Consider the following 14,886-nt stretch of genomic DNA (forward strand, 5'->3'; position numbering starts at 1 on the left):
GTTTTCTTCTCTAAAAAGTAATGAATTTGATTCTCCTGTTAATATTATGGTTAATATTTGATAAAAAAAAAATTAAAAAAATATTATATGTGCATAATTTAAATTTATTGTGATATAATTTTTAGAAAGATTAATTCAGCAGTCTAAACTATGTATTCATACTTGCCTTAGCAATTTTGTGCAATAAATTTAGCACTGTGAAAACTTTTTACCTTCAAAATCCATGAAAAGGTTACATAACGAGAGAATAACCCGTAAATGAAATAGATTTCTAGAAAAGGGCTTTTATATGATATTATTATTCTTTTTATTTAGAGTCATAGAAAAGGTTACATAAAGAGACATCACTGAGACACTGACTCTGTGATAATGTGACATAACATAATCCAAGGTGAAGAAATGCAGCAGAACAGTATTGATAACAGACAAGCATCTCTTCATTTCCACAGCATAAATTAGGACCACATTAATAATAGAGTTTTTCAAGTATTTCTCACGCAGATAACAATTAATAGAAGAGAATTATTGCAATCAAAGGAAGGAAGACGAGCACCAATCACCAAGTTAGCTGAATTATTCTGGCGATTAACTGCATTACAATTTTGGTTATCTTATCCTGGGATAATCTCTAAGCTCTCCAGTTTGGCTAATTAGGACAGGAATTGGAAAGCATTTTCCATGGTCTCCACCAGGTCTCTGTGCATGTCTGATTCTGGAGGAAAAAGGGAGGATGAAATCCAATGTAGATCCCTGAGAATGGCAATGCGATCGCTTAAGATCTGCAATTAAAAATCAAAAGAGGTGTCAAACTGCAGAAAGCCATGGTATGGCACAGTTCCTACTGACGAAATAATGACTGCAATCAACACAAAGTTTAAGGCCTAATAGTTGATTTTCCCAGAAAGTTACCAGCTATATGAAGGAGCATAAGCTCAGCAGTTCTTCACTGTTGGTTATGCAAACATATGACAATTTGATACAGATAACAGCGCAAAACATCAAATATACTTGAATGGTTTCGATCAAAATGTAAATCCAATAAAGTTGTTAGAACATTCAGCTACATAAATTTTCAAAATTAAAGGTAAGGAAAAACAACTCTTAGCAATAAACCAGGAAATAAAATCCTAAGAATGATCAGAAACATTAGCGAAGAGGATCTGCTACCCTGATGAATATCATAATATGACATGTACAGGACCCAGACTTCACAGGATTCTACCAAATAAAGATGTCCATGAAATTGATAGAAGGGCAACATTTATCTTGAAAAGAGATTTGGACAACTGTGATAAAAAGTCCAACACTTCCATTGTCAGATAGTTGTTTCATCTGGTTCTTCATATATGCAGAATCTCCACAGTTTGCTCCTACTCATCTCTTCTTCTATTTCAATTGCATCATGCCAATGATGAAATATAAATAAATAAATAAATATGCATGCAAATCTCACTATAGGAAGAGCATTTCATTCTAATATGAAAATGAAAACTAGTCAAACAAAGAAATAGCATGTGAGATTGCACTCTGGACAAGGTGTCCACATAAAAAGCACTTAGATAACTAGCTCCACTAAACTACCAACCTATCATAATTTTCCAAACCTTAATAATATAAAAAAATCTAAAGTTTCAACTAATAGTAGATCCATATATTAAGGTGTCTATAAGATATGAAACATCTCTAGCATTGGAGAAGATTCAAGTAAAGTTAATTCTAGAAATAAGTATCCATAAGCACATAAGCATAGTTTGGCTTGAGAATAAGGAGGTTAATAAGCCTGTATGCTCCACTCTTCTTCAAAAAGATCTATTTCTCCTTGGCTTGACGAGATCATGGGAAGTTGAACAAACTTATTCGATAGAATCACCAGGACTTTCAAACGACTGATGCCCTTTTGTATTGAATTACATGTTCATATAACTTCTATATCTGTGAAACTTATACTCAAACCAAATTGCCGTATAGACAAAGTAACCACTCTTAAGCATCCATATGTAGGTTGTAGCAATTTAACATTCACAATCAGGATTAATAATCTCAATTTATGATGGCTAGGTTGTCATATTTTTCAAGCAGGGAAAAATGTCAAACACGAAAAAGAGAATTTCATTTCCCTATATGTCCAAAAGAAAGAAAATCTTGTATTTGACCTATTCTTCTTCGAACCAGTAATATGGGATAGAGATAAATAAAGTCACATATTTCATCCTAAAACAGTACAAGTTTTTCCTTTTGTTTCCAGTTGTGAAATCTATATGAAGACAGTCGACAAGATCTACTAGAATATTTGAAATATTTCCATCCCCAGAAGAATAGCTTGAGATTGATTACCACCTTAAAAAAAGACAGATTGTATGCCAACTTTGCCCGTCATAAGAACACAACAGATGTCCAAGAAGAGGAATCTAAGTTTCGAACCACAAATCCTCAAGAACAGGAGCAATATTATAGGCATTAGTAACTCACCAAATTCAGAGACTCTACCTAATCATCATCAATAACTAGACATCCAATACATTCCATATGGTTTAAATCTAACACTAGATTACAACCTCATATGCAACAAAGATTACCTTCTATTATGCACTCTTGCTGATGACTCTCGCTCCAACCCTATCAAGCTTCGCCACCGTCATCTTCGCCTTCAAACCCCCCTCCCTCATGAACGCAGTCACCATCCTCTCGCCGATCTCCTTCCCTTTCTCCTCATCATCGATCACAGCGACTGCTGTGGGTCCTGCGCCACTAATTGTGCACCCGAACGCCCCGGCCTCCACTGCGGCCTTCTTCACCCCGACCATCCCCGGGATCAACGGCGCTCTCCTTGGTTCCACGATCCCGTCCGCTGACATGGCGGACCCCAGCATCCTCACGTCCCCCAGCACCACCGCGGCCGCCAGCGCCGCCGCCTGGCTCGAGTTCCGCACGTGCTCCTTCATCGGCACGTCAGCCGGCAGCACCTCCCGCATCTTCTTCGTCGGCGCCTCGAATTCCGGGCTCACAAGCACGAAGCAGAGATCCTGGTTCGCGGGGAACTGGAGTTGGATGAGCTCCAGGGGGTCGTAGCTACGGATGAGGATGAAGCCGCCGAGGATGGCAGGGGCGATATTGTCGGCGTGGTAGCCGCTGACCTTTTTCTCGGACTCGAGGCCGGCGAGGACAAGGTCGGAGGGGGAAAGGGGGCCGCCGAAGAGCTCGTTGACGGCGACGGCAGCGGCGGCCGCGCTGGCTGCGCTGGACCCGAGGCCGCTGCCGAGGGGGAGTCCCTTGGAGAGGTGGAGAGAAAGGCCGACGGATCGGATACCGAGGAGGCGCATGGCGGCGATGCCGGCGATGCCGGCGCAGTTCCAGAGGGGGTTGCGACTAAGCTTGGGGGCGCCGGATATGGAGGAGATGGAGAGGGTTCCCGGCTCGACGGAGGGATCCACTGACACGGTGACAGTGTCGCCGAGGCCATCGACAGCGCAGCCAAGGAAGTCGAAACCGGGACCGAGGTTGGCGACGGTGGCCGGGGCGAAGGAGGTGAGGGAGGAGCAGACTGGAGATGGCTCACCGGCGATGGTGGTGGGTGTTAGGGTTAGGGTCGTGGAAGCTTTAGGTGAAGAGGAGGACGAAGAAGAACATCGAATGGTGAAGGAGCGGCGCAAAGAAGGGTTTAAGTGGGATGGACGGGGGTGATTTGACCGAAATGATGTGCCCTTGCACGCCGCCGTCGCCGTCGCCGTCGCCGCCGCCGCCATTTGCTTGTGGAGAGTGGATTGGAGTGGTGCGAAGAGAGAGAAGCAAAGAGACTGAACTAATCGCTAGACCTGATGAACAACTTTCCAATCAGGTTGAGTAACATAAGAGATTTAAAAAACATCATCTTAATAATAATAATAATAATAATAATAATAATAATAATAATAATAATAATAATAATAATTTTTATTTTTATTTTTATTTTTATTTTTATTTTTATATCTGCTCTAAGATATAGATTAAACAATTAGTTTAATTTAAGACGGCGGTCAATTAAATTAAAAAAAAAGAGTATCAAAATATAAAATTCCATATGACTACATGAGTCACACCACACAGCAATGATGCAATGCAATCCACTTTCCCAGATTTTGCACCTAAACAATTAATCCTCCTTTAGATTGCTCATATTCTATAAGTTGCTTCCATTAAAGAATGTACCATGTATGAGCTCTAAAGAGCTCAATATGAACAAAGTTAAAAATTCTTAATGACCCACAGCAAGTATACAGTGAGATTGAATTATATTCCTTTGCCCTCCATCACTTTACATGGGTTAAAAAACAATGGAAAAGAAGGTAGACACAGAGAACACTGCCACCCATTCCAAAATATTCTAAGTCAACAAATTCTTCATACATCATTGATACATTGGTCTGATATGGCAATCTTGCTCTACTTATGCTTTTAGTATTGATGATTGTTTCAGAGAAGATGGGGGAAGTAATGATCTCCCATAAGCTATAGGCAATGACATTAGCTTCTTCACTTTGCTCACATATGCTCTCTTTGTAAAGTTGTTGTAGTCATTTGCCTCAATCTCATCAAGGATTTGCCTGTACAATAATAGAGAAGCCCACACCTGCAAATTTAAGTATTAGCATCGTTCCAAAATATATATATATATATATATATATATATATATATATATATATATCGCCAAATAAGAATTCGAGCATTGGAGGATCGACATGTCGATGATGAAGTTTAGGAAAAAGATACAAAAAAACTTAGCCTACAAATGAAGAAAAATAATTTTCCTTCTGACAGTTCGCATAATAGTTTCTGAAGTAGTACTATTGACAAGGGAATAGTTGTTGGGATGTTATGTGTGTTGGCATTTAGATAAGTACGATTAAGTTAACAAAGGAATAAATGAATGGATGTTTTTCAAAGATCTTTGCCTTGAAAATTGAGATGTATACAGTTCACCAGAGCAAGACAATGATGTTTGTTTAGTAAAAGTAGGTGATTAACATGACATCAGAATTCAGATATGGGTCAATGGAGGTGGTACCACTTCAATTTCATATTAAGTAATCAAAGAAGTAGAACCATATATGCATCATGCATTGCATATGTCCAAATTCAGAAGAGAGTTTCTGAAACTTACAGGCCACCTACTAGCTTGGCTGAGCTCGGTCACACCTTTCTCTGCTTCCTGGAAGAACATCCTGGCCCTCTTGATCTGGCTCTTCATGAAGCTCCGCCATCTGTCGGTCACCTTCCCTTTAAATATGTCCTCATCTGAAAGCCCAGCCTGCGTGAGCTCATCTTGTGGTAGATATATCCTCCCTCGTCTTGCACTGAAAAAAAAAATCGCCATTCAGTAAAACAATAGAAAGATGCATGTTTGTAGTTTTAGACTTGTACAGGACATCAGAGAACAGCAGCTGATGTAGCAGGGAAGCAAATGATATAATCACAAATCGAAATCGACTATTTTTTTCATTACGTTTGCAAAAATTATCTTCAAAATTATGTGAAAATAATAGGTCGTTCGTGAGCTGGTTTTGATCTCACTTACTCTTCTCCTACATCCCTAAGGATGTTGGTGAGCTGGTTCGCGATTCCTAAAGCCAAAGCTGCACTGTAGACACTCTCAGTTGTGGCTTCGGATTCTGGGGCAATACCCATCACAGGAACACTCATTAGCCCCACTGTTCCAGCTACATAGTAGCAGTAGAGATAGAGCTCATCGAAGTTTTTGTATCTTGATTTCTTGAGGTCCATCCTCATCCCTTCGATCATGTCCTTGAATGGCTGATCAAATTGAACACAATCTATAAGGTAATGGACCAACAAAGTCATACAAGTTTACTCGTGTCCATTTAAATGTTAAAGAGAGATGCCTGGATGTCAACAGGGAACTTTGTGACAGTGTCTGAGAGAGCAGCATCAAGCATGTCATAAGAACGACCTGCGAAAAGATCCTCCAACCTCGACTCCCATCTGTCCAGAGCTGAAGGTGTAATATGGGAGGCATTAGGCCCATCCACAAGCTCATCGGTCCTCCTGCACCAGACTGCATGAACATATGATGAACATTAAGTTTCTGAATTATACAAGAGGCCTACAAGATTTATTTTACTTCTTATAAGCTAGATAGCCGCCTTGAATACTAATGCTACCACAAATTATGATGCAAGATCTGGAAATGAACCGCTTAAAGGATTTTACTCATAAAAAAACATAATCTTCATCATTGTCTAAGAATTTTCTCACAATATGTGTTGGGTAAGCCATAATCCAAAGATAAGAACTCTCAGACGTAGACCGTTCAGAAATTGGCTCTATCTATGGCATTCTTTTCCCTTTCGAGTGAAGAGCAGTTGATTTCAGCTTCTCGAATTTGCAGACATCCTCCCATAAATAGTCAAAGCTAAACTGCATTTTTTTTTACCTAAACGACTTATAGACAATGTAAGGTAAGAACACAATTCCAGCAAGAAATATCTGGTAAAACAGATTCTTTCCTCCAAAGTAGATATACTGTAAAACATGATGCTCTCAGAATAGGTAATCCTACTAAGTATTTGCGAAATTTGTTGTCTTTTCACTGCGCCAACTGAAAGCTAGAAACTGCTAAACTATTCAGCGTTTTCTATTTGAAGTAACCAATCCATGACGTTTTTAAAGGTTAAATGCAATAAACTCATACACTAGTGCCTGGAAAAATTCAACCACTGTTGTAACAATTGGTTTTTGCATTTTTACTGAAAATATAAAACATTACAAATTTCAAGGAAAAAAGTACAAAGGGATAGATCAGGTTTCGAGTTAGATCCACGAGGTGAGAAACTAAAGAAAGAATTAGTAAAGAATTAGTTTATCTGTCAAGCAAATTGATCCATTACCATATATCGCCCAGATTGCTCGCCTCCTTTCAGGAGTCATCAGAAGTGTCCCTGCCATAAGAAGTGATCCATTAGTTGCCTGAGCAATTTATATAGGTATAAACTGATTCAAACATGCATACATCTATTATTGCAAACAGCAACCAAGTCCAGAATGGATTCAAGTAAAGAAGACCATAAGCTTTATTCAGGACTAACCAAGGTAAAAAGTCTTTGCATACTCTGCACAAACTTCTCCACATCTATTATACGCTTCATTCAACAAGTTCAAGGTTCCCGGAACAGCCAAGTCTGGCTTCACATCAAGAGCAGTGTTTGGACTCAACTGCCTCTTCACCAAGGCTGCTTGTTTCAGGACCACATCATACACCTTCTGCTCTGAAGAAATTGCAAGCTCTCCTGCTGGATTTGCTACTAAACTTGAATTTACTACTAAACTTGAATATATGGGCAAATTTCTGCTATCGTCTGGCTCAAAGCTGACACAAGCATACTTGGAGTCGGCATACAGTGAGCAAAGACTCCATCTTCGTTTCTTCTTCTGAAACTTGCTATTGTGTCTTGGATCCAAAATTCTCCCAATAGACTTCGAACCATCAGAGAGAAGCCCTCCTTCTCGGATTACGTCAGAGAATCCAACACAAGCAGAGTTGTCGACAAGCGAGGCTACACCCAATATCGCAACAGCCATCGAGAACGATTCAAGAGCTTCGCTTCTCCTCTATAGCTACCTAGCTCATTTATCCTACTGATGACATCACTATTAACACAAGCAAATCACTGGATCCTCTAATTAGCTTCACAGGAGATGCTCTTGAGTTGGAGATTCCCTGCAAAAATTTAAGATTAATCAAATATTCTTCAGACAAATCTCATACAAACAAAATTTCCATGACAATTTTGTTACGAATTTAAGGCTTGCAGAACAAACTACCAAGTGGAACGAATCTACTCACAACCAAAAAATCTCACCTTTTCTTCTTGCAGGAAGAAGAGTAACAGAAGCAAGATAGTGGAGGGAGAGCAAACCAAAAGAACAGCAATAGAACAGTCGAAAGTTAGAAATGATCAAAGTTCCCACTCCAACAACAACATTAGTGCTCCACTACCCACCACTATAAATATGCATAGCTATAAAAGATTCCACGAAGCTAAACATCTTATTATTCCACAGAATGTATTCATAAAATTTCTAAAGAAAAACCCACTTTGATGGGAAGTTTCATGGCCACTCACCTCTTATCACTCCAAACCATTCACCAAAAGCACAAAGAGCCCAAAACTACTCTTCAGATCAACATCAAAAGGAGGAGAAAAAAAAAGAAAAAACCTTTTTTTCTTCTCCACCACTTACAAGACTCTTCCTTGTGTTTGTGGTGCTAATGCCACTTCCTCTCTCTCTCTCTCTTCTATCTCTCTCTTATCTCTCTCTCTCTCTCATGGTCTTATGTTGGGCTAAGGAAATCGAGAGGGAGGGGAAGCGGAAGGACACGTGGAGGGAGGGTGGCCCAATGGCGGGCGGATATACAAGTAGATAGGGTTATCACATGGGAAGCTCGTGGAGCTGCCGGGGGACGAGTGGTTGGCCGGCACGTGTCCGAGAGATCCATGTGGGTCCGTCGACGTGTCGCAGAGGCCCATGTAGGTCCCATAAAAAGGTCCATTGTACGGGTGCGTAGAACACGAACACACCACCAGCAAGGGTCGGCGGTGAGCTACGTCAACCTCCACCTTAAACAGTTGAACGCCTTTAGACGCAACCCACTGGCTGCACTAATTTCCTGCGTTTAGATACTCGTCCGCCTCCCATTGGTTTGGAGCATGCAACGTACTTAGATTATGTATTTAGTTCGACAAGATGGCGAGCTTGCAACTAGTCATGTTTCAAGAGATAAGAGAGAATCCCATTCGTTATGACAAGAACCAGCATTAAATGCACGTTTATTTATTTATTTAATCAAGTGCATTTACTTCTGTTGGTCAATTTGCTGTGCTAAATAGTCATGATAAATCTCCTTTCACGGCTAGGCGCTTTCAAAACAACGAACAAAAATAAAAAATTAAATACTTTTGTCTTATTTGCCAAAGTACTGCTGTGAAGAATTATAACACAAGGAGATGGATGATCGTGCATATTGCAACACTGATTTTTTATTCATAGAAGATCCAATCCATTATTCAATCAATTTCAGATTTCAGTAACATTGTTGACTTATATCTGTCGTCGCGAACGAACACGAATAAAGAATCTCAACTTTTGATAACGATAACCTCCACTAATATTCATCTCCGGTAGATTATTTATTGGGCGGCTACTTTGGTGGGAAGAAGCTTGTCATATACCTGAGACCATGCAAATTAAGATAGAGGGAGATGGATTAATGCATCAGAATATGTGGATAAAGGGAAGCAATTGGACGGTTAAAATGAGATTGAATCTGACCTCTGTAACACAGATGGGGTTCGTCTGCAGCAGTTAAAGATAGATTGAATTTTTATCAGTCAGTTGCTTCGCCTGGGTTTCTTTGTATAAATTCGTAATAATGGGCAGACTTGCCTTGGTTTCGGTTGTTCTTTTGGTACAATGCTAGTTGATGTCTTGCCCACCGCAGGCTGCGGAACTTGATCGCTAGCAATTGGCACTGTCTTTGCCTGCAAAAAAGAAAAGAGAGAAGAAGAAGATTGAATTCTATATATCACATATATATATATATATAGCAACTAATGTCAGCAATAAACTCACTAATTTTCTGAAATGAAGATTGTAGAATAGCTGCAGATATCTCTGCTTGGCTTGCTTCTCCTCCTTGTTCATTTGCCTCCAGAAGCCGTAGATTGATCCCATTGTCAACACTTTACTCGCGTAGATCTTCCAAGTATAGCTGCATTTAATTGTCAGACAGTTACCAGGACAATAGTATTGGCAAATCAATTAATTGTGACATATTACTGATCTAGATTACCATTCATAGATACGTTGGAGGCCGGCGGTGGACATCTTGTTCCAGTAACTAGGATCGTCCCTGCATTTCTCGAAGAAGTCCGCAATCTTTTTGCTTGATTCTTCGCCGTTGGTTGGATTAATGTGGAAACCAGAGACTCCATCAACTATGATCTCTGCTGGCCCTCCCTGATTTGTTGCAAATGTAGGCAGCCCACAGTTCATTGCCTCAATAACTGTTAGGCCAAATGCTTCATATAGTGCAGGCTGCCGAAAAAGTATATTTATAAGTAATTCAGTTCTCTTCATATTGGTTGGTTGTGACGTGAAGAAATGGTAGTGATCTGACCTGAATAAAGGCTCCTTTAGTGTCTGCAATGCAGCGGTATAGCTCACCGTTGCGAACGCGATCAGTCTGTGCTGCAATCCAGCGCATCTGACCCATCAATTGGTATGTTTCAATCAGGGAATGCATCTTCTTGATTTCACTGATCTCTTCTCTGTCCTTGGATTTTGCTGGGTCGAAGAAGCCAGCCACCACGACGAGGTTCACAAGGTCCCTGAGCCTCTTGTTCTTACAATACCACTCAACCAATCCAGTGATGTTCTTCACTGTGTCCAGCCTCGCCATGGAGAATATGATAGGCTTCTTTCTGTCTGCTAGGAACCCTCTGTATCAAATAAAGTTCAAAGTATTGTTAGTTGCATCAAGAAAGTGAATGAAAGGCTAAGGTGAGAGACTGACATATGCTCATCATTGTCAACTTTGCTATAGAGTAGCTCTTCAATCTCAGGATGCAACGAAGTCAGGCGCTTCGGTTTTTGTGTGTAGGGGAAGTAGACCGATTGATCGGCTCCAGGGGCAGCTATGTTAAACTTTGGATCGAAGACGTTGATGCCCGAGGCAAAACGACATAGGCCTGGCATCGTAAATGCGTTGTGGCTTTCATACTGTCCAGGCTTATCCTTACTGCATCATTAAGGTACCGATAAATTTTCGAGAACTTCATGGTTTCAATCAAAGTGAAAGTTTTGGTTTCCTAACCTTCCAGCAATTTCTTGGTATGTACTGGTGATGATGAAATCACTAGTGTTCATTGCAATAATATCAGCAGTGAATTGGCATGAGAAATGGTATTTCTGATCCAGTGCCTTCCACGTAACATCAGAATCTTCATACTTTGTCTTTTCAAGAGCATGCGCAATTGTTGCCTTGTTGTTTGATCATCGTAAAAGACAATTAGATTGCGTCGAAGGGGGAACAGAAAACATTCTATAGGTACAAGGGGTAATAACCAATCCATTGCAGTACCTGTGTGATTCCAAGTTTCGTTGACATGAGAGACGCAACCAAGTTTCCATCTGAATAATTCCCAATAATCAAGTCTGGTTTTCCTTCCAAGATGTCGAGAACTTTGGCAGTAGCATCCTGCGAATCCACAAGGATTAGTGCTCAAAGGAAACACTCTATACATGTATGAATTACTGAAAAAGATTGCATCAGCTACATACCTGAGCAAATCTCTCAAGATAAGGGTAGATATCGAAGCGAGACACCCACGGGCGAAGAATTTCATTTTCTGTTCTAAAAGGCACACGAAGGATGTACGAATGCATCGTGTTGAGAACTGGCTCTAGTTCTTGATTGCATTTAGTTCCCTTGGCTTCTGGTATCAACCTTGTTAGCTGCAGAATAGTGAGCAAACTACCATTAGATGCTTCCTTTTTTTTAATATCATCAGATAAAGTTCTTCATGCAATGAGTGAGTGAGATTCAAAATGCTAAGGACCAATTATAACTTTTACCACAATAATCTGAGGTTTTACAGTCAAACCCTGTTGCTTGATCCTGAGCAGCAATTCTTCCTCAAAGCCTCTAACTTGGTCTAGAATGTAAACAACCTGTTAACCAAAGATTTTATGTTAATTTTGCCTGCAAATTTGATACATGGTTCAATGCAATTATTTTCGGTTTACCTGTCCTCCTGTATCAGGCAAACCGAGCACGCTCTCTTGCCCGAAATAGCCATGAGGAGAGAGGATCACAATGCTAAATATTGTTGGTACTCTACTGAAGAATTTTTCCATGTTTGATGGATCTGGTGCTTGAAGCACCTCTGACAGACAATTCAATGTCTCCTTAACTCTTTCTGCAGTATCACCCCATCCTTTCTCCAAGCCCCACTCTTCAAATCTGCAGGCATGAATTGGATCTTTAGCATATGTTTTATGTTATATATGCATGATTTTGTTTAGAATGCAAAAAAATTCACCTTAGTGCAAATTTCTGGAATGGTGTGGCTTTCGGGAGCCCACTGACAAAGACTTCAGCTAGCAGTAGGGCTGTCTGAAGTTTGTCGACGGTGTTGAGGGTGTCATTGATCATTAGTTTCTGAAAAATTCAGCGATTCAGTTTAGAGTCTCTGAAATGATTCATTCTAAATTCATTAGTGCTAGCTCGGTAATATGAATTGCTTACTTCTCCGCGGTAATTAAGTGCGAGTAAGTAGTCCAACAGCGGCTTAATGCTCGTGGACTTTTCGCCCAGCTTGGAAGATAAGAATTTAGATACAAACTGCATTCCTTTCCCTATTGATGAGGGTAAGGTTAAGTGAGGAGTTGATAGATCAAGAGCTCCAAAATCCACCTCTAGTGCAAGCTCATCCTTTGCCCTGCAATTTACACATGAATAAGTGCAACTCCAAGGCTCTTATAGATCATCAAATCACATTATCACATCCATCTGTAAATTCTCAATGATCCAAATTGTTATACCATTGCTCATCATATATAGTTTCTTTGAACTTTAGGTATTCTGAAGTCGTGATCCCTTCGACCGACAGATCCTCAGAGTGGACCTTGACATACTCCCAAATTCCTGGGTGCGGTCTTACCGCAAACGCGACGAATGGAGGAAGAACTACTGCCTCCTGCCACCATAACATGGTAATTCTTGTAAAAATTACATGCATTTTATGTCTTATTGATTCAAAAAGGAGCTTCAAGGAATCAAGATGAAGGCTTTACCTGTGTGCAACAAATGATGTAACCCAGAAAGCCTTCCATAAGCTTATCCTTCTCAACCTTATCGTCCATCGATTTCTCCAACTCTTCCATCAACTGTTGGTTCTTCATGAGCCTCTTGCCTTTTGAGACATACCTAAAAATTCAACTCAAAGATGATAATATTCTCATGAGACCATTCCCCCATGAAACCTAATCATAACTCAATACAATTGTTCAATTAATGGATAGAAACGCCACATTACCGTGCGAAGCACCGCTTCATCTGATACCGGCTTTGTCTCAATGCCTCAGGCATGCTATCAGCAAGGCTGTCTGCTCTCTTGAAGCTAATTGAAGCTTTAGCCATAACTTAAAAACTCTGAGTGCTGACTAGAGATTGAAGTCTTCAGTGGAAGCTAAGGTTTGCTGTCTTTCAAATTTGTGAAGGTGGGTATTTATAGAAGATATCAACTTTGCTTTAGCAAAGACTAGGTTGCCTCCAAAAGTTTCTTTCACTTAGTTGGCAGAGTTTTTGGAGTAGGAGGCAGGGGATGCTAAGTTCACAGGAGAAAGCACATTACATTGCTTGGGGAAGTGAATCTAAAGATAGATGGAAGGCAAGAAAGGGATTCTTCTCACACAGTGGAAGAGAAGATTACTTCTAGAGTTTGCAATCTCTTGTTGCAATTATCAATTATTTATTCTTCTCTTCATTTTCTCTCTCTCTTTTTCTTCGATTTGATGGGCAAAGAATAAAGTTTCTTGATCAATTGAGGATTGGAATTTCACTCCCTTAAGAGAATGGTATTGCAGAGAATAAGTGTTTCTAGGTTTTTTGGCCGTTGGCTTTTTTTAATTTTGAAAAGGTAACGGACACCAAACAAGGGAGCAGATCATCTGCAGGGCTGAAGCAGGACTTTCCTGCATCAATGTACTTGGTGGTTCCTGATAGGTTTTGTTTTCAATATATACAAGAAACAACATGTATTCATTATAGTATTTTTTTTTTTTTTTTTTTGTTGATATAAACTTAGACAAAGATAGTTAGCCCTCCACGATCAATAAGTTAAACAACTCGACCAACAGTCCTAACACGATGAGACTCAACCATGAAGATATAATTATGTATTGTATTCATCCTAGTTGATTACTAATTAATTTTAATAGACTTGGTAATTACCTTTTGTATGACTAAGAAAGTCATGAGTTTGACTTCAACTATAAACTATATTGTGAAGAAATTATTTGGTGGTTTGGTAGCTTATCTCAATTCGATTAATGCCTCGGTAGTACGATTAAGTTGGAACAAATCTCGGCGGTGTTTGGTTCGGAGCAATTATTTAGCGACGTGGCTTGAACTCTAGACTAGATAGCTAAAAGCTCGGTATGTAAGATACCTCTATATCTAAAGAAGGTTGACCTTTTGTCCAGTCCATATCTAGTATTTAAGTCCATGAATAATAAAACAAGGAAAAAATTATCGTAGTTGATTACGATATTTGACTACAGTAAATATCACTTCCCAATATATTAATTAGTCATAGTTTAAGAGGATAAAAATATAATTAAGCATAAGAACGAGTTCTTTATTTGTTCATATAAATCAAGGACTAACACCTTTTCTTCCTCTACAAGAATGTGAACATAACATGACAGTAACATGCATGCCTTTTAACTTTTTATTCTTTTGAAAGAGGAAAAAAGAAAAATAAAAGAAAAGTGAAGATCAAAGCAATTCGCAGTCAAGGTTGGGACCAACGGGCAAAGTTATCATGCCGTGTTATTTTCTCCGTCAAGAGTCAAGAGCTAAGAATGTGTTCCACTGCGCAGGAGTTCACGTTATCTGACTGCACGATTAATCTATTCATTCCTCCTCACCTGCTGCGGTCAATCCGATCCGAATCCAAAGACTTTGATCGTGTTTACATTAATATAATTAAGTTCACCCTAACTGGATTGACCTGCTAACTAAAATAATCTTATCCATGTTTATTATATTAACTCATCTAATGATCTAATCTGCTATATTATATATATATATATAGGAGTCATAGTTGA

The 14,886-nt window shown here is 39.7% G+C and overlaps 2 protein-coding genes across 2 annotated transcripts; both read right to left on the reverse strand.

Moving 5' to 3' along the window:
• Positions 1 to 415: 415 nt before the first annotated feature.
• On the reverse strand, positions 416 to 3,832 carry LOC140770436 (homoserine kinase). Its single transcript, XM_073111634.1, has 2 exons — positions 2,577 to 3,832; positions 416 to 779 (listed from the first exon to the last, which is right to left on the reverse strand). The coding sequence occupies exon 1, from the start codon at positions 3,741 to 3,743 to the stop codon at positions 2,583 to 2,585; it is 1,161 nt and encodes a 386-aa protein (XP_072967735.1). The 5' UTR covers positions 3,744 to 3,832; the 3' UTR covers positions 416 to 779; positions 2,577 to 2,582.
• A 419-nt stretch (positions 3,833 to 4,251) lies between these two features.
• Positions 4,252 to 13,238, reverse strand: LOC140770657 (sucrose synthase 7-like). The gene is made up of 23 exons (XM_073111909.1): positions 13,092 to 13,238; positions 12,850 to 12,982; positions 12,598 to 12,752; positions 12,302 to 12,494; positions 12,096 to 12,214; positions 11,800 to 12,016; positions 11,629 to 11,724; positions 11,335 to 11,508; positions 11,135 to 11,251; positions 10,868 to 11,034; positions 10,568 to 10,792; positions 10,172 to 10,493; positions 9,845 to 10,089; positions 9,625 to 9,763; positions 9,392 to 9,533; positions 7,854 to 7,858; positions 7,652 to 7,711; positions 7,080 to 7,602; positions 6,882 to 6,932; positions 5,877 to 6,049; positions 5,552 to 5,787; positions 5,138 to 5,330; positions 4,252 to 4,606 (listed from the first exon to the last, which is right to left on the reverse strand). Exons 1-23 carry the CDS (start codon positions 13,193 to 13,195, stop codon positions 4,424 to 4,426), a joined length of 3,972 nt encoding a protein of 1,323 aa, XP_072968010.1. The 5' UTR covers positions 13,196 to 13,238; the 3' UTR covers positions 4,252 to 4,423.
• Positions 13,239 to 14,886: the final 1,648 nt, after the last annotated feature.

Source organism: Typha angustifolia, chromosome 11 (genome assembly GCF_048772165.1).
Source record: "Typha angustifolia cultivar Huaian chromosome 11, ASM4877216v1, whole genome shotgun sequence".
Lineage (NCBI taxonomy): Eukaryota > Viridiplantae > Streptophyta > Magnoliopsida > Poales > Typhaceae > Typha > Typha angustifolia.

Coding starts and splice junctions, on each gene's coding strand:
- LOC140770436 (XM_073111634.1), bottom strand. CDS start 3,743: ATGGCGGCGGCGGCGACGGCGACGGCGACGGCGGCGTGCAAGGGCACA.
- LOC140770657 (XM_073111909.1), bottom strand. CDS start 13,195: ATGGCTAAAGCTTCAATTAGCTTCAAGAGAGCAGACAGCCTTGCTGAT. Junction 11,252..11,334: donor ATCTTGAGAGATTTGCTCAG/GTATGTAGCTGA, acceptor GTGGATTCGCAG/GATGCTACTGCCAAAGTTCT. Junction 9,534..9,624: donor ATCTTCATTTCAGAAAATTA/GTGAGTTTATTG, acceptor TCTTTTTTGCAG/GCAAAGACAGTGCCAATTGC.